A 20,505-nucleotide genomic window follows, 5' to 3' on the forward strand; every position below is an offset into this window, starting at 1 on the left:
GGTAACGGTAAACAAAATCTGAATTTGACTATAATAATATTGTCATGATATATCATGAAAGAAAAACTTAATATAATGAAATCTGTAAACATTTATAGGTCTCATTACTGTAAATATACACTATGAATATGTAAATAACTACAACAAGTTTAAAATGTTCAAATACACAATAGACAATATACGGAATTTAAGCACTGCGGAATATCTCGGACTTTTCCAACACTGTAAGCCACACGTGGATTGTTATTGAATATCAACAGACGTTATCAGAGGAATGTCTTATAATATGTCAAACCGAAAATCTTTCCGAGTTGGTTCTAGGAAAAGTCAGGTAAGGATCTAGATATTTAAGATAGAAATCAGACTTTCATATGAATTGAGACAATAAAATGATAATTGAAAAGTAATTTTACATAACAGTAACACAGAGAAAAAATTTAAGACTCAAGACTCAGAGGTCACGATTTGTTACGTCATGGAGAATTTAATAAACTTGTTCGGTATTGACGTCTTTTAATAGGGAAATAACATTTTTTTTCATCATATGAAACACATGTGGAACAAGCAACATATATCAACACATTCTCCATTAGAGATTACTTTAAAACTATAAAAGTAAAACCGGTTGTGACCAGGATGTACATACAATGTACATGTACATGTATCAGTGTATATGCTTGTTCTTTGTTATTAAAGTGCTTTAATAGTGTTCCAAATTGAAAGACATAGTTGTTTCTGTGTTTGTTATCAGATTTAAACATACATGTACGTTGTATGTACAGTACTCCATACATGTATATGAGTGGAAACAGGACCTTTTGTGGGACGTCAGGATCAGGTGTTTTTAAGCTCAGGATTTCCAAATGACCCTATCGGGATCCCGGATTTCTTTTTTTAAATTTCAAAATGTCGAGATTTTTTGGGATTTCATGAATTGAAGCCAAAGATTTCGGGATCAGGACCCCTCCGACCCCCCTCATATGTGTGTCATGACTGAATTGTTTGTAAAATTTTATTTACATAATTTTGCTCCACATCAAGATTTTGCAGCCATTCTAAAACCTTGAAAGTCCCATTGAAAATCAACCCAAATTACTATGTTTTTTATTAAGGATTTAAAAAAAATCTATTTGAAGCCTTCTCTTTTTCAAAATCTTCAAGGGTGTCTTTAACGTGGGAGATATGGCTTTCTCTTAACACGGGTCAGATATTTATAGTCTCCTATAATTATGTCATGGAGAACAAAAAAAATTGTGAATGCGTAGAAAAAGATGTAGTTCCTAAGTTACATGTTTCACATAAATTTCTCATAAAAAGCCATTTGCCAATGAAATTAAAAGGATAACTAATAAAGAATTCAAATATTGAAAAATATTCAACTCATCCAAACATCACTGATAATTAACTCATGGGCTACACACATTTGTGAATTAATGTGTTGTTCGTTCACTCATTGAATATTTTTCTCTATTTGAATTCTTCGATTTCTTATTCTATAAATATCAATCTGAATTACATAAACCTGCAATTGTTTTGACTCTTTAAACATAATTTTCCATTATCTCCTTACTCATACTTATAGAAAAATGGGGTTTATGGAATTCTGACGAAGAGTTGTTTTCTTGGCAATCATCATAGCTTTTTAAAGTACAAAAGCTCCATCTCCATGATCACCTTTGGTTTCTAAAGTGTAATTTATAGCTCAATGCATTATTGGAAGTACAAAATAATTGCTTTTGTATCCCTTACAATTTGATATTCATGTACTGTGTACTAATTACCTTTTAACTGACCAGAAAGACACATGGCGCTTACGGGAGTTGTAAGTAGGTTGTAAAAAAGAGGTTTACAAATAAGACATTAAATTGTTTGGGATGTTTTGAAAAAGATTCCATAAGCCTTGTATAAAGTACCAAAAGTGTATAAATTACTTACTGGTACATTTATTTACATTTTGAACTAACATAAATTCAAGACTGAATCCATAAATCTGATGAAATACCTACAAATGTAACCATGGTAACATGCCTACATTTGTACTTGTATATATATGTTAAGAATTTTTTTGTGTCTTAATTGTCATGATCAAGCGCTTTTAATATCTCAATCATTTATTCAAATGAAGGTCCACATCCATCTTCTTAAAAAAAACAACATTTCAAATGTCCAAATTTACATATGTATTTACATTTGTAGCTAAAAAATGATGTTTCCTTGGTTACCAATACCATCCAATAATTTAAACAAATGTCAAAAGTAGCACACTGAAGACATTTTAAACACAGTAATTTACTCATCATCCTCATGTTCATGTATTTAATGTTTTGTAAACTAAAAAATACTAAGGCAACAGTAGAAGTATGTCACTGACATGACTGGTCTATTTTAGTAAAATAAATATCAAGAAGTTTACAAATTCCTTGTGTCGTTGGGTTACCAAGTATCATTGGCAGTTTTCAAATGTATTTTAACATGAATTTTTATATCATGTACATGTATATACCTTCATGACTTTTAACCAATTAACATTTGTAGTTAGTATTTATTTTGATTTCTTGAATCTTGATATCATTCCACATAATGACACACTCAAATGATATGTGCTCGAATCAAATCCTATCTACTATTAAATGGTGGCTAGCTATAGCTTGTCCTCTAGACAAAGACCCAGCCCAGAACTTTTCAAATTCGAAGCAAGTGTTATAGTAATTTCAGAAATAAAGATGAAAACTGGTCCCCATTTTGAGTAATTGAGACTGAGAGGGGGTATTAACATGCAAATTCATGCTTTTAGGTACTGAAAATTGAGAAATATTGTAAAGGTTTTTATAATTGCGAAAAAATGCAACAGGATTATAATCGCAATAATTTAAACTCACATTTTGAATTCTTTTATCAGAAGTAAACATAATTTTCTCAACATGCTCAATGATCATGATGATGCAAAAATAAAAATCATTTTCTAGACTAAAATGGCCAAATAACAATTATATTAAAATGCAGGCAATAATTTCTAAATTTACAGTGCTACATGGACACGATTGCTATTGGGTCCTTTTTAATTTTCTTTCCTGCAGTTTCAAAATTTGTAAATGACACACATATTGAAGAAGCCTAGAGCTGCAGGTCAATTGTATAATATTTTACAATACTTCTGTGTTTGATTGATTGTAATGTGACATGTTGTTCTTTGACTTGTAATAATTGATTGGTGTTTTATAGTCCTCTTATATATTTATGTTCATAAAGAACATTCTTGTAGTTTAAAAGAATTACTTTTTTTTTGCTATTTTTAAATGGCAACTGCTAGAAAAATACATACATGACATAATTAAATTGTATTTCATGTAAAGTTAACATTTTAACCAGTTTGTATCAAAATGTTACAGTAATCTTGTTAACATGTGTATATGATTTCCGTAGGTTTGTCATGTCTGTCATAAGACATACTAAATCTGTGAGCAGCATGTTACAATTTTAATCATCGGAGATCAGGTGGTTAAAAAGACCTTTTTTTTCTGATAAATGGCAGAGTTGCTTGGCTATTATTTACATCAGTCACTTTTTAAAAGTGTCCAACCAAATTTTTTTGTGTCATATTGTCAGAATTTGAAGTTTCGTGTAAAAAATGAACAATTACAGCAGATTCATTTTAGTGTGTAGGCAATGGTAATATGTTTGGCTGGCTTGCTTGCTAGCTGAAACATGAAGTCTTTATTAGGTTGCGTATACTACCTTCCTTTGGGAGTAGTGTAGTCTGACAGACAAAAAGATTGGTTATCTGTGAGACTGGCTGGTCTACTCTTTAAGGAGGGTAGTTTACCTTACCTAATAATGACTTCACAGTTAAGCTCGCAAGCAAGCTAACCAAATACAAATATATTACCATTGCCTACACACTCAATGTAATCAGCTGTAATATGTTTCATTTTTTCACCAAACTACTTGTAACTTCCATGTAAAACAAGGTTTCAAATCCTCCTGCAGAAGGTTGGTGGTTCTCTCTGTACAGACTCTGGCTTCCTCTACCAGTAAAAATGTCCCAGTCATTAATAATACATTCTGTACTTATGTTTTTAAAATAAAACATTTCTGTAGTTTTCTAACAATCATGACAATAGTCAAGCATGAAGGAGAATCCAGTCTCGTTAAAAGAAATTGTAGAAATAACTTCCTAGATCAGGAAAGTGACTTGGATCATTGTAGATAGAGAGTTGTCTAATTGACACTCATACCACATCTTCTTATATCTATATGTTAGACTAAAGTTTTCACACATTTCATACAGGTTAGACCATTTATAATGTTAAGTGAATGTTTGGCCATGTACATGTATCAACTCATACTGGTCATGCTGATGATATTGATGTCCACCTTGTATTAAAAATGTTTATTTATTGTCATTTCAGTTAGCCCTGATTCAGACTAACTCGGTTATAGACGCCTTGAAGAAAGTCACTCAGGATGTTGATTTTGAAATTGGTAGGTAATTTAAACATTATAATGGAAATTATACTTCTATATCCTTATTTTAAGTGATATGAAAATAAACATGATTAAAGGTAAAAGTTACAAAGAATGATTTCTGTTAGTTTCAATTTAATGGTATAATTTAAAGGAAATGTTTTGATTCTAGCAACTGAAACATTCACTGGACTGTAAACACGGATATACATACATGTGATATATATTGGTTGTTTATTTTAAGTACGTCATCAATTTACCTCAGAGGTAAAAGGTATATCATCTATTGAAAGCCTTTTAAAGACATGACTTTAACAATAGAAGATAATCTTGTATGTGAATTAAAAAGATTTCAGTTAAAAAATAGGACTCTTTCAATAGTTAACATGTCATTTAAATCTAAATATAGATCTGCAACGTGTACATTTGAATTTTGTTTATGTTACATAGAATAAAATATATTTTAGTTGTGAAAAAAATCAAAACTGAAAACAAACAACAAAATAATTCATTCACTATATATTTACTAAGAATAAGATAACACATGTATATAACTCATACATATATGACAATCAAATTATTTTGTAAAAGTTTAACAACAAATTCTGTACATGTTTGTAACTATGTAGTTTATTTCAATACATTACAGTTATATTGAATTTGCAAAAGTTCCATCTGATAAGTTTCCATTACAAAACTATGGGATGTTCTTTATAATGATAAGATTCAATGTACAGCATTGTAATATGCTTAATTTTTACTTATGCTAAATCAACTTTTCAACTTTTCATCGTGTTCATTTTTGTTGAGAAAAACAAAACAAAAACAACATGAACCATTTTAATCTGCCTGCAAAGTTAAGGAAAAATCTGAAAGTCTAACATAATGTAAGGAAGACTTATGTATCAGAATAGACCAATTGACAATAATTTAAAAAATGAAATGAACAAGGTTATTTGTTTCTATTTATGGCTACACCTATGGCAGATAAAGATTTTTTTATGACATACTTATTCGTTTGAAATGTGGTTTTATTTTAATTGTAACATTAATATGTATTTGATACTTTTTTGCACAATAAACAGGCCCGTAGCCAGGAATTTCCAAAGGGGGGTTCGTTTGACTCACGAACTCGACTTAAACAGTCACAATTCGAAAAGAACATTGACTTTAACAGTGCTTATTTGTTTTCAAGGGGGGGTTCGTCCGAACCCCCCGAACCCCCCCTGGCTACGGGTATGATAAATGTTCATATCAAATACATTGTATTATAAGGATACACTTCTTTTCATTCATTGTCATTGTTGTAACTTGTAAAGTGTACCAAATGTTTACAAGGACCATATTTACCATCAATATACATGTACATTGCACTTAGATTCAGACTTGGATTGTTAGTAAAAAACTTTTATAAAAGTTCATGCATAAATTTAACAGAAGAGTTTAGATCAAGATTAAAGAAAATCACCTGTCTTATTGGTAGACTATATATGAGACTTGTTCTTTTCAACAAAATCCTTTAGCTTGTTTTTGGAATGAATTTAAAGGTTGAATAGACATGCTATATATAGCTTATTGTCTAACATACATATAAAAAAAAAGATGTGGTATGATTGCAAATGAGACAGCTATCCACAAAAGACCAAAATGACACAGACATTAACAACTACAGGTCACCATACGGCCTTCAACAATGAGCAAAGCCCATATCGCATAGTCAGCTATAAAAGGCCCAGATAAGACAATGTAAAACAATTCAAACGAGAAAACTAACGGCCTTATTTATGTAAAAAAATAAATGTTTGTATTCCATATATCATGATGACCAATGGTCTAATTTATAAAACTCATTAGCCATCACACCACAGCTCCTTCATATTATTTACAGGTTTTGAACTAAATTGTATTTTCATATTTTTCAGTGTCCATGTCTACAACTGGTGACAAAATACTGGATATCGCCTTATCTAAGGTATAAATGTACATGTGTACATGTATATAAACATGTAATTGATTTATAACACATGTATAAGTGGTCCAGGGTTCATTATTTAAGTGTTAACAATCAGGACAATAAAGACGTAGTAGATAAAAGATTGATTAAGTAGGAAACCTCTTGAAAACCTGTTACATATAATCTTTCATTAAAATTAATACCATTGATTTTCTTTTAAAATATTTTAACATCATTGATTTGCATGGATACAAGAATTTCCTCGTTACTGAAAAAAATTAAATTGTAAGATCTGAAAATTGGAGATTTTTTTTTTGATTTTGAATATATGTAATATCATATTCAAAGTTTTATTGCTGAAGGCTGTTGTAAATTTGCAAACTTTATTTCTATGTTGACAGAATGATATAAGTTATTTAAGACTTTTGTTTATCTTCCTTGTAAACATTCAGTTATGATTTATTGATCTATTATTATTGAAAGGCAATAAAGTGCTCCAGGAATCATTCATATATGTACATTCCATGTTAAAGATACTTTTTTTTGTAAACCATCAAGAAAATTAATCAGTTTTTACATGACTATAAAATTCAATTGGTATAGATAATTACCGGGAAAAAAAACAACCATTTCTAGGCATTCTATACAAGTGATATATAAAAATAAAAAGACCAATATTCTTATAAAATTCACTGCTAAAATTGTATGTATGTTTGGAGTATTTTTAGACCTGCACATCAGGTGAATAAATTATTTAGAATAACCCATATACCATTAGAGGCTGATTCACAGGAGGGGTCCAAGGTTACCAGGCCTCCCCCTCCTGTTTTGTAGGGAAAATTTGGTTGATAATATTGGAACACCAACTCAGTGTTCCCTCTTGTGCAAATTTCTGGATCTGTCACTGGACATGTTTGATTCAAATATATGCAAAATACTGTAAACCAACTTATTTTCGCGGATAGTTTATTTCACACTTTACCCTTTCTTGACCACTTCGCGGCTATTTATTTCGCGATTTTCTGATTTATTTGATGAAGTTTAATAAGGAAAGATCTAAGATTCACAAATTCGCGAAGATTTATATTCGTTAATTTTTCTACTCGCGAAAATAAGTTGGTTTACAGTACTGGTATGTTGTTTTTTTGGTCCATTAAGTTCTGTTAGTAACGTTTCACATTTATATTTTAGATCGGAGAAAAGAATCTTTTCACTAGAGAGTTGGAAGTTGCCTTAGAAACCAAGCAAGTTGACATGGTTGTACATTCATTGAAAGACTTGCCCACAACGTTGCCTGAGGGGTTGATGATAGGAAGTGTGTGCAAGTAAGTTTGGGCAAAGTCAGTAGTAATAGAAAGTAGCATGAAGCTAATGCACACCTCTGAGTGCAGGATTTTCTGGCTGTATAAAAGACGCATTGGTGGACTTAGGCTGTTTTCTGCTGTTCTGTTTTGTCTCTTTGACACATTTCTATTCTGAATTTTTATGCATTTTTCTTAATTCTGTTATAAACAGATACATAAACTTATAAAAGAGTCATTTTGTTACATATGTAAAAAAAATATATAAGCAAGAGGTCTGAGTACCAATAGGCCAATTATTTATAGAGTTAATTGGGGTTTTGTAGGTTATTTAATTTGCATGCATTTATTTTTAATTTCTCAAAAAATCACAGTACATTTAACTGCAAAGATTAACATATGAATACAACAGTTTTCAGTTTCAAAAGAGTTTGTACAAAATAGTTACAATATATGTAAAACAAGTTATTAACAATTTAAACAAGATAGAAAATAAGATTCTTTGTAAAACATATAAATCATGTCTTATATGGGATGATTCACTTAGAACATTTATTTGGGCTGTAGGCTATGCATGGTTTTTTACTTGTTAGACATGTTAGAAGGAGTGACATGGAGAAAAACAAAAATAAAATGGAAGTTCAGAAGTCTTCATAATGTTGCCAATGATAAAAAAAAAAGTTTTGTACCTAAAGATAGCCAAAGTTTCAGTTTGAATCATTTCTCAAATATATGAACATTGCAACTACATGTAATTTGTTAAAGAAAGTTCCAAATATATATGATATCCCATAATTGCTATTGTTTTATATATAAAACTAAAAGAACAATATTAGAATGTGACAAACATCACAGGATATTTAATTACATAGCTTATTCTTTAAGGTTAAATACAAAATAAGTATCTTGATAATAGTACACTAGTATGACTAAATAGCATTCTCTTCAATTTTTACAGACGAGACAGTCCTTATGATGCTGTTGTAATGCATCCTAAACATAAAGGAAAACAAATACAAGATTTAAAAGATGGAAGGTTAGTACATATCATTTGGAAATAAAAAAAAAACATATTTAGAATTTCATAAACAAACATTCATTTAATAGGAATTGAGCATGCTCCATATCAGTAAATATAAAACTGCAAAGAATAATTGAGTTATCCCTCTTTGTATACTGGTACATATCTGGTGTGTAATGAATGAATTTCAAGTCAACCTAGCTCAGCTGACATGTGTTTAGTTTTACCTCAATTCCAAATCTAAATAAATAAAATTCAGAATGTGTATCAAGTTCTAACAAACCAAAATTTACTATTTATTCTGGTGATTTTTACATCAGCCAATGAAATTTCTACCTTCAAAATTTTGAAGGTGTGTATCATTATTGTCAAAGCAAGAGGATTATTAATTTGATAATTCTAATAATGATAATAAATTCTTTATTTAAAAAGGGTAAACACAGTTAATTCCAATAAACATATCTTCCCTGAGGTCCTCAAAAAGATCTTTAAGGTGTTGCCCAACACTTTGAATAATATTAATTTGGCTCGCTAAATTTGACAAAATGTTAACTTTGATCCTCTAAGTTTGACAAAAATATAAAAATTTCAAAAAATTTTAACCACACACTTTTTGACAAACACAAATTTTAATCATTGAGAAGCTGAATTCTTGAAACCATTCCGTGTGATTAAAATGTTTAGCTGATTTTTACAGAGTTATCTCTCTGTAGTGTTAGGTACCATCTTAAAAACAGGAAATTGAGTGTTGTCAAAACTTCGTAAGCAAAGCTTGGACACAAAATCTGAATTTAATTAGATTGGAAAATATATGGAATAATTTATTTAATCTTTTCCACATTTTTGGCATTTTTGTAAAGGATTAATTGGTAATTAATGATAGAAATAAGAGTAGCAGACATAATCAGATATTATGCAGACATTAAATTTTGTGGTAAAGAAATGATACCTTATAGAAGGAAGTAAAAGTTCAAACTGATTAAAAAACTTATTTTGAGAATGAAATGTTAAATATTAGGTAATAATTTGATTTTCTAATTTTAGTGTGATTGGAACCAGTTCATTAAGAAGACAATCACAGCTGCAGAGGAAATATCCAGGACTGACATTTGAGAGCATTGTATCCTTTATTTATCTGTGTAAAGTTTTGTAAAGAAAACATGTAGAAGGTTATAAACTTTAAGATATATTTTTTGATTGATAGGTTTAAGTAAAATTTATCTAATTTACATTTGATTTTTGGCAATGCTTTTTGTAGAGCTTGTTAAAAACATTTCTTGAATTCTTCTTCAATTTATCCCTCTCTGCGCCCATTGTTTAAAAATCATCAGAGGAACAGATTTCACCACCAAATCTTGTGTAATACGATATATATCCCCTCTCAACAGTTAAATTTTTTAAAAATATTTAACTGTCTCGAGTGGCTAAATATTGTAACACTTGATGCAGTGGTAGAATCTATATGTAGCAGTTTCCTAGCATCATCTACGTCATTATATACATAGAAGTTTTATTTTGTGATTCAGCTAATATACTACAAATGAATAATTTTGTAAACTTGCATTTCTTGTTCGAATTGTTTTACATTGTCTTATTGGGGCCTTTTATAGCTGACTATGGGGTATGGGCCTTGCTCATTGTTGAAGGCTCTACGGTGACCTATAGTTGTAAATGTTTGTGTCATTTTGGTCTTTTGTGGATAGTTGTCTCATTGGCAATCATACCACATTCTCTTTTTTATATTGATAAAAAAATGTTTAAATATACTATGTCTCCTACATAAATATTGATTGATTTTACATTTTGAAAGTTTCATAAAAGAAATGCATATTTTACTTAACTTCTGTGAAGAGAGGTAACCTGAATACCAGACTTAGAAAGTTAGATGAAGATGGAAAATATGATGCTATTATCTTAGCTGAAGCAGGACTTGTAAGGATGGGCTGGGAAGATAGAGTCTCACAGGTATTAAATGAATAATTTTAAAAGTTAAAGTAGAAAGGAATATTTGAATAAAAATGATTTATATGTTTTTCAAATTGAACTGAGTGCAAATTTAAAGTTGATAGGGTACTGCTTTTTTGTTTGTTTATTTTTGCATGGATCAAAAAGAACAATGCCTTCAAACTTAATATTTTATGAATATGTTTTGTTTTTATAACTTTATTTAAGGAAAACATACTCATTTGATTAATTTTTCTCTTGAAGGAAATATGGATAATGGTTATTGTATTTGCAAATGACATGTATTATAAAGGTCACTTTAATTTTAATTTCGTCTGTCGATAAATTCATATTCAATGGCTGTAAAAAAGTTTGCAATTTCTGGAATTATTCAATTTTGCTTGTATATTTTGAACATTTATGCGTATTGAGTTTTAGATATAGAATAACAGTCAATACACTGCATTGCCCATAAAACTGCATTTGAGACAGTCAAATCTGCATTTAATAGTGGCAATATACTATTCAGTACTTTTATCACCAAACTGTTTGGGAAGGCCAGAAATTGTCAGTAGTGACAAGTATTGATGTTTTTTTTGTGAAATAAATAGTTCCATTGATATATTATTTAAGTAAAGAAATAATAATTCAGGAATTCAAATATTGAAAAATATTCAATTCTTGACCAAACAACACTGATAATTAACTCCTGCGCAATTCTTTGATGAGTTATTCGTTTTATTACATTGGCAAATGACTTTTTTATGAAATTAATTTAGAAAATGTAATAAGGAAGTATATCTTTTTCTACGCATTCACAATTTGTTTTGATGACACGTCTTGACAATGACTTGTGTTGTATGATGTCAGAGGAGTGAAATGACAACGTTTATTTCACATGTGAAATTAGTGGTTTTTATTTCACTGGGAAATCAATGTATTTTATTTCGTTTGAAATATGGTTTTTACCGTTTGCTATTTGTAGTTATTATTTATAGATAGGAACTAGTATAACTAGTTGGGATACTGGTCTTGTAACAGTATGTACTATTTATAAGTTTGATGTTAGGTGCAGGAGGCATGAGGAAAGTTTTGGCGGTTTTTATGGGTGGGGTTTAAAGGTACTATATAAAGTTTGGGATTTTTAAGTATTAGTATCGAAGGAGCTTGCAGTTACGTCGAATTGAAGTTGGTCACATAGGTAAATGTGCAGTTGCTGCTATGTTTATTGTACGTACAGGAGTTGAAGGCATTAGCCGGGGGAAAAGAAACGATGCGAAAGAGGAACAATGTTACATGTATATGTCATGTGTTTATATATTGTTTCGATTGAAGAAATATGTACAATAAAGTAAAATAAAATATTGTATCGCAAGAAAAAATAAGATGTTACTGCGAGCAACTAATCCTTTATCTGTGTTTGTCTTGTTTATAGCCTATTGAATTTAGAGATTAAATGCTTTAAATTCGGACGAGCAGGGCGAGGGAGAATTTAAATGTAATTCATTACAACCAATGTTATAAGTTAATTTCTTTGATTACAGATTTTATCTGCTGATGTCTGTATGTATGCTGTAAGTCAAGGAGCCAAGGCTGTGGAATGTAGAGCAGACGACACAGAAACACTTAACCTACTGGCACATATACATGACCCAGATACAACCATGGCGTGCATTGCTGAAAGAGCTTTCCTAAGAACTCTGGTAAATAAATTATCAATAGAACAGTTTTTGATACAGTGTAACCTGTGTATTCCAACACATAAGGGGGCCCCAAAAAAATGTCGGATTAAGCAGGGTGTCGGAATACTTAAGTTTTTTTTGCAAGGATAGGCAAATTTTTTGACCATAAAAATGTGTCAAATAAAGAAGGATGTTTGAATACTCAGGTGTCAGATTAGTCAGGTTACACTTTTGTAACATTAGGACATTGTGCATTTATCATTTCCATGAAAGTTTTCCCTCTTGAATTGGCATTTTTTCCCCCTTACTCCATAGAAAAAATTTGAACACATTCAGCTATACACATATTCATGATATTGCTGATGCAGTATGATTGCAAATGAGACAATTTTCCACAAGAGACAAAATAACACTATAACGAACAAATATAAATCACTGTTTTGCTTTCAACAATGAGCAAAGCATCATATGTTTTCCTTCTAATTTGTGCTGTTCAGGTTGACACTTGTTATATCTGAAATAAATCAACATCATGAACATTCAATGGTATATTTAAAGTTTGTACTGAAAATTCTTCATTTGTAATATACCATTATTAAAAAAAATTAGTTAACAAGAGCATTGTTTGAAGCCTAGCAAGAGAAAACAGAAGTTTAAAGTAAATTCTCTATTACATTTCACTTGTACAAATTTTTAAGCATTGATTTTCAATGATGCAAAAAGAGAACTGATAAAAGATCAAATTATAAAAAAATGGATTCTTCAAAGATAACTCATGATAATAACAATTTGTTGAATGAAATATTTGTACTGTGATCCTATTTGTAAATACAATTGAAATGATTTTGATATGCTGTTCTCTGTTTTACAGGAAGGAGGCTGTAGTGTACCTGTAGCTGTTTGTACAGAAATAAAAGATTCAAAGGTAAAACTCTCAATAAATCATGATACATAAAGTATAACACAAATCTGTATTCCATATCTTATCCTAAAACTTAATAAACTTGTTATAGTCAGTTAAAAGAATTTTACATTTATAAACAGTTTTGATATTTAAAGTCTGGATGAGAGTAAAAAAAATAGCTTTTAGTATGCACGATGTTGAAATTAATAGGAAATTTATCAATTTGTGAATTTTTCATGAAATGCAATCATAGTCCTTATGGTACTGACTTGATATTTACAAGTGGTGTGTATATGAAGGACTGCAATTGTCTAGAAACTATTTTTTATTAAGAATTTTATAATAAATCAATGGTGTATAAATGTTTTATTAGAATAGGATAATCTACAAATGTACAATCATGGATAAAGGGAGATAACTCAATTTCAAATTTATTTTTTGCCTATCTAAATACAATTCAATAGTATACATGTTTATATTTTAAATTTCCAAAATTGTAAAATGAAAGCAAACTTTACCCTTTAGTACTCACATGCACTTTAATTTTTTAATGATTTGGAGAATGTTATCTGTATCTCAATCTTTAGAAAGTTTGTTGGTATTATATATTTGTTGTGTTGGATAGAAATTGACCTTATGCAAGCGCACTTAAACATGTAAATGTGTAAGACTTTGATTTATTTTGGAATTAAGATATAAAATAAAAATTTTTTTTAGGGTTCTTATAAAAAATTAAATTTCAAACAGTTACAGACTTTTGTAAATATATAATTTCAGGAAAGCAAACCTTGCAAATGAAGGGAATTATCTACTGAAATTGTGGCATTTATAATTTGATTTCACAATAGTTTTCCACATTAAATAAAAGTATACAGATGCAAGAGATTGTAAAGTTTTTTATAGATAAATTCGAGTTCTATTCATCAAAGTAAACGTAATGACATTTTATTTAATCTAATTGCCTTCTTTATTTATATTTCAGTTGTCTATAACAGGTGGTGTATTCAGCGTAGATGGTACACAATGTGTTCAGGACAGTGTTGAAAGAGATCTGTCTGAAATCATAGAACCTCCAAAGAAAAAGGTAGGAAACTTACCTTATGCATATACCTACTATTGGTAATTTTATCTACTCTTGGCTGAATGTAAAGTTTCATGGTAGGGTCTTAAACATGTTTTTTATTAAAGCTTATACACAAAATTTGGTGAAAAATAAATAATAGTACATTGTACTTTAATAGAAAAATGACAACTGTATGATATGTTACAACAAGTGTAATGTCAATAAATTAGTGAATAAACTACTATTATTATCTTTATGGTATTACTGCATCATTGAAGTATTTCAATCATCCATGCTTTTATTGTCAAGCCTTCGACTTTAGTCAAAAAAGCAGGACTAAGTGATCCTACATTCAGTCAGCGGCGGCGGCAGCGTCCACAAATATTCACTCTGTGGTTAAAGTTTTTGAAATTTTAATAACTTTCTAAAAGTATACTGAATTTCTACCAAGCTTGGAAAGAAGCTTGTTTATGAACATAAGATAGTATCCAGAATTAAATTTTGTAAAAATTAAATTCCATTTTTTCTGTATATTACTTATAAATGGACTTAGTTTTTCTGGGGAGAAACATTACATTTACTCTGTGGTTAAAGTTTTTAAAATTTTATATCCTGCGTTAGTACCAAACTTAGACAGAAGGTTGGTTACAATCATAAGATAGTATCCAGAAGTAAATTTTGTAAAAAAATAAATCCATTTTTTCTGTAATTTACATTTTTATACCCCACGCAACGAGTTGCGGAGGGTATAATGTTTTTGACCCGTCCGTCCGTCCGTCAGTCTGTCCGTCCGTCAGTCCTGTTTCTTGTCATCACAACTCCTCTCAAACCACACAACAGAATTTCACAAAACCTTTTCAGATAATAAGGACATACTATGTATTTGTGCATATCGACGGGAAATTGCGATTCAATTTTTTTTCTAGGAGTTACGCCCCTTTGAGCTTATTTACTTTAATGTACTACTGCAACAGTTTGTCATCGCAACTCCTCTCAAACCACACAACAGAATTTCATGAAACCTTTTCAGATAATAAGGACATACTATGCAGTTGTGCATATCGACGGGAAATTGCGATTCAATTTTTTTTCTAGGAGTTACGCCCCTTTGAACTTATTTACTTTAATGTACTACTGCAACAGTTTGTCATCGCAACTCCTCTCAAACCACACAACAGAATTTCACAAAACCTTTTCAGATAATAAGGACATACTATGTAGTTGTGCATATCGATGGGAAATTGCGATTCAATTTTTTTTCTAGGAGTTACGCCCCTTTGAACTTATTTACTTTAATGTACTACTGCAACAGTTTGTCATCGCAACTCCTCTCAAACCACACAACAGAATTTCAAGAAACCTTTTCAGATAATAAGGACATACTACGTAGATGTGCATATCGACGGGAAATTGCGATTCAATTTTTTTTTCTAGGAGTTACGCCCCTTTGAACTTATTTACTTTAATGTACTACTGCAACAGTTTGTCATCGCAACTCCTCTCAAACCACACAACAGAATTTCACGAATCCTTTTCAGATAATAAGGACATACTATGTAGTTGTGCATATTGACGGGAAATTGCGATTCAACTTTTTTTTCTAGAAGTTACGCCCCTTTGAACTTATTTACATTAATGTACTACTGCAACAGTTTTGTCATCGCAACTTCTCTCAAACCACACAAAAGAATTTCACGAAACCTTTGCAGATAATAAGGACATACTATGTAGTTGTGCAGATCGACGGGAAATTGCGATTCAATTTTTTTTCTAGGAGTTACGCCCCTTTGAACTTATTAACTTTAATGTACTACTGCAACAGTTTGTCATCGCAACTCCTCTCAAACCACACAACAGAATTTCATGAAATTTTGTAGATAATAAGGACATACTATTTAGATGTGCATATTGGCAGGAAATTTTTTTTTCTTACACTTATTTAATTTCTCCAATGACAATGTGGGGACGTGGGGTATGTGAGCGTGCTCACTAAGGTTCTTTAATTTTATATGTTTTTTTCAGATTCGTACAACAAAAGGAGTACAACAATACATATCAATAGCAGAACATACAGACATATCCCATAATGCATTAGATGCTATCATGGCAGCAGGCGTTGAATTAGCCAATAAGATCTTGACACCAGAGGGTGCTGCAATTCTTAAAAAAGCAAAGGAAGACACAGCCAAGGCAGTTTTGGAAGAGAAAAGAAAGAAAGAACTAATCAAAGCTGTTGAAAGTGGATCTTTGAAATAATAATATATTTACTATTTACTATTTACTGTTATATGTCTGGGGTCAATAGGTGGATGGTTTACATCCAGTGATGCAAATTTTCAGACATTGCTAAGAGTATGAACACTTCTGGTAATAGACTGATTGATTTGCCCAACCTGCTCGCCAACCAAGTAAAAATCTGCAGGAAGACAAGTTGTTCCACCATGACGCATTATTCTGAATCTGAGCAAGAAATATGAGTGTTAAAGTTTTACATTTCCCCCTGTCTGGGTTATATCCATGACACTCACTATTCTGAGTAAGGAGTTTAAAATATTATAGATCAATAGAGGCAATACATAGAAGTAACATTTGGTTACATAAACAATTTGATAAACGAGAATCTTGTAATATGAATGAGTTTTAATGATAGATAAAATATTATTTAATTTAATTTTTGTAGCATTGCAATATCAGTTACTTATTATATGTTTGTAAACAGTCAATTTAGTTGTACAAATGATAGTAGAGTGTGCCCTGTTTGTCTGACAGTGCATCATATAATTGCATACTGTTAACAAATTATGAGTTTAATATTGGGATATTTGTAAACTACTGTTGTATGTATTGAGAGGTGTTTATAGCCAAGGGTCTGGGAATGGTCATATTTTCTGTTCTGTGATAAATATTCATAATCTTGGTGATTTAATAGTTAAGGAGATTGGTCAATTGGTAACCTAAATGTCATGCATATTTATGAGTATGTAAATCAGTCACTACTGGATAGACATGTTGTGATTATATACACAATTATTACAAATATCCATAAGAAAAAAATCTACCTTTTCTTACAAAGTAATGTGTTAAAAAACGTATAATTCATGAAGTATCCTGACTAAAAGTTTGTTTTCATACGGGGTTAGATTACTAAGCAATTTCATAACTGTCAGACTAACATCAATATTTTACATAGTAACAAACACTTTTGAAACATTCCATATTTATTGTAACTACTTGTACATCTTTGCTTCACTACCAAGCCACTTGTAAACATAACCTTTGAACCTGAATAACACACTTTGATGAAATATCGTGTAAATACAAGTTCCAGACCCTTGATATATTACAGACTTAAGGGGATACATAACACTACAGGGAGATAACTCTGAAAAATCAGCTGAATGTTTTAATCAGGTTCTAGTGTTAAGGAAATAATAATGATCAAAATTAATGTTTATCAAACTTGCTATATATCCTACGAAATTTTTCAGATAACGTTTGTGGTTTAACTTTTATATTTTAGTCAGAGTCAAAGTTGATATTTTATTAATAATTTATGAAAATTAAACAAACCAAATTAATTATCATCAAGTTGTTTGGTTCCACCTAATAAGAGATTATAAAGGTGTAAAAATAATTATATCAATTGTATAGAGATGATTTAACAGAGTGTTAGAACTAATTGTATATTTTTTTTATCTTATTTAAATTTTATTGGTGCTGAAGACAGAGTTATATATTATGTTGTTATATGGTTTTTGATTTATGTGCATGTATTTGTTTGAAATGAAGAGTTGTATGCATTTATGAATTTGTTATAGTTCATAGTTTTGTAAATAAAAAAAACCCACAAGTTTTCCAAAATAGATCACAAGGCGTCACTGCTGACATACACAACTAAAGAGATAAATGAATAAAAGAAGAGTAAAACATATATTTTAAGGTGGTACATAACACTACAGGGAGATAACTCCGTAAAATCAGATAAACATTTTAAACACAATCTATTCCTACCTAAATATAACACTTCTCTATGATCAAAATTAGTGTTTTCCAAATGAAATTTTTCAGACAAAGTGTGCTGCTCAAATTTTTTGAAATTTTTGTTTTTTTGTCAAATGGTCAAAGTAAATATTCTTTATGAAAATTAAACATTCATTGTGTCTGACAACAGAAAATTATTTGGAACTAGATATTTATCCATTTCTCAATTTATTCACACCTTGTTTAGACTTTTAAAGGTTAATTGGATCTTGCCATCTCATGATCTGATTTATCCACCATAGAATACTGTCAGTTTACTTGTATATGTCTAGTTTTACTATGCTAACATTGTGTTGATGAGCTGCTGTCTCATTGTTATTTACTGTAAATTCAGAAATTATTGTGTGCATTCATTGTGATTTTTGAAGAATGGACAAAAGTGTGATTAATTATTGTCATACTGTTAAAAGCTGCATACTGATACTATTTCGAATTAAGATGGCTTAACTTCTACTGTTCTCAAGTCACCCATTACTGTTTGTTTTTTTAATTAGAGGACACAAAATCCCTGAGCAAACTTTAATGACAAAAACATACAGAAACAAAGTTAAAATAATTTATTTTCAAAAAAAACAAAATGTCAATAGGTTTAAATTTGAACACCGACTCATGTGCAAATTTACTAGCAGAATCTTCTATGTCCTATTGATACATACTTCTTTTATTTTCATTTTAAATGGTAGTACAATATGTTATTAGCTTACAAAGGTATATCTGTGTTATAATCTTTCATGTATTTTATTCTTATTCTTTTTAAAGTTCTTAACCGTGATGTCTTTATTGTTGTTGACAGATGTTTATAAGAGTGAAAGACAATTTAGAATATAGCAATGCAAATAATTGTAACAATTTGTGAATTTGTTCTGTCATGTTTGTTAAAAAAGAAAATTAATATTTGTTATAGATGTGCGATATTTTACATGTATAATTTTGATAGTTGTTATTTATATGTGATGTTATGCCTGTATTATAATGAAAGGTTAAATAAAGAGAGATTGCTGATCTTTTTGATCTGATCTTAGAAATTACATACTTTTTATAAAAATAAGAAGATGTGGTATGATTGCCAATAAGACAACTCCCCACCGGAGTTCAAATGTCAATATGACTTAAAAGATAACAACTATTGGTCACTGTGCAGTCTTCAACAATGAGCAATTGTAGTCTGTTTTTCACAATTCTATTTATTTTATAAATGAAAAATGTATAGAGGTCTTCTAATGAAGTATTCTGAACAAAAAATGACCAATAATGAAATGAAGCATAGAACATTATTTACCCTTTAATGTTGTTCAGTTAATTATACCTCACTTAAAAAAAGTGGGGGTAAACTATTTTACCTCCTTCTGTCTGTCCATCCATCTGTCCAATGAAAAATTTATTGTAGATCTTTCTCAGAAACTATATCATAAGGATTTCAGCAAGTTGGTTTCTGGTTTATATAAGTCAGCTTTACCATAACATGTGTTTTCAGATCCATTGCTCAACAACTTCCTGTTTACCAAACACCTACATATTTTTACACGATTTAAATTCTCCAGCTGCAGGGATATCACCAGTGAGTAGTAGCTGGCAGTTTCCCCTGGTTCAGTCTTCATGATTAGTCAAACCTCTAACACCTGACAAGATTATTGATTACCAGTTGAATTAATTAAAACATAATCTGAAGAAAGGCTGTTAACCATTTTCATTAAATGTTTTGTTTGGTTAACCTGTTTTTAGCTCACTGTGCCCAAAACATTCATTCATTCATTTTTTTATTTCCTCTGTCATCTTTAAATTTTACAAAAATCTACTCTGTAACTACTTGACTAAATTAAACCACTTGGCCAATATCATTATTGGGGTATCTAGTTAAAAAAAATAGTGTCAGAAAATTCCATATACCAACAGATGTGGCTTAAAAAAAGAACATGGGGTAAATTGCAGTTTTTGGCTTATATCTCTGAAACTAAAGCATTTAAATTTGACAGGGCAAAAATGTTCACCAGGTTGAGATCCATCTGCACTGAAATTTTCAGACGAATCAGACAATCTTTTTTTGGGTTGCTGCCCCTGAATTTGTAATTTTAAGGACATTTCAGTTTTTGTTTATTTTCTTGAATATAATATAGTAAAGTAAATAGAGATA

At 30.2% G+C, this 20,505-nt stretch overlaps 1 protein-coding gene across 1 annotated transcript; it reads left to right on the forward strand.

Moving 5' to 3' along the window:
- The first annotated feature begins 90 nt into the window (after nt 1-90).
- Nucleotides 91-19,390, forward strand: LOC134720941 (porphobilinogen deaminase-like). The gene is made up of 11 exons (XM_063583543.1): nt 91-331; nt 4,410-4,482; nt 6,387-6,436; nt 7,610-7,743; nt 8,678-8,755; nt 9,785-9,860; nt 10,592-10,705; nt 12,229-12,387; nt 13,238-13,291; nt 14,253-14,354; nt 16,356-19,390. Exons 1-11 carry the CDS (start codon nt 275-277, stop codon nt 16,587-16,589), a joined length of 1,131 nt encoding a protein of 376 aa, XP_063439613.1. The 5' UTR covers nt 91-274; the 3' UTR covers nt 16,590-19,390.
- The last annotated feature ends 1,115 nt before the right edge of the window (nt 19,391-20,505 follow it).

The sequence above is a fragment of the Mytilus trossulus genome, chromosome 6 (genome assembly GCF_036588685.1).
Source record: "Mytilus trossulus isolate FHL-02 chromosome 6, PNRI_Mtr1.1.1.hap1, whole genome shotgun sequence".
Classification (NCBI taxonomy): Eukaryota; Metazoa; Mollusca; class Bivalvia; order Mytilida; family Mytilidae; genus Mytilus; species Mytilus trossulus.

Bases quoted from the DNA above. Each gene is read 5' to 3' on its own strand.
- LOC134720941 (XM_063583543.1), top strand. From the start codon at position 275: ATGTCTTATAATATGTCAAACCGAAAATCTTTCCGAGTTGGTTCTAGG. The intron at 332-4,409 runs GTAAGGATCTAG...TTGTCATTTCAG, and splicing joins TTGGTTCTAGGAAAAGTCAG to TTAGCCCTGATTCAGACTAA. The intron at 10,706-12,228 runs GTATTAAATGAA...CTTTGATTACAG, and splicing joins GGGAAGATAGAGTCTCACAG to ATTTTATCTGCTGATGTCTG.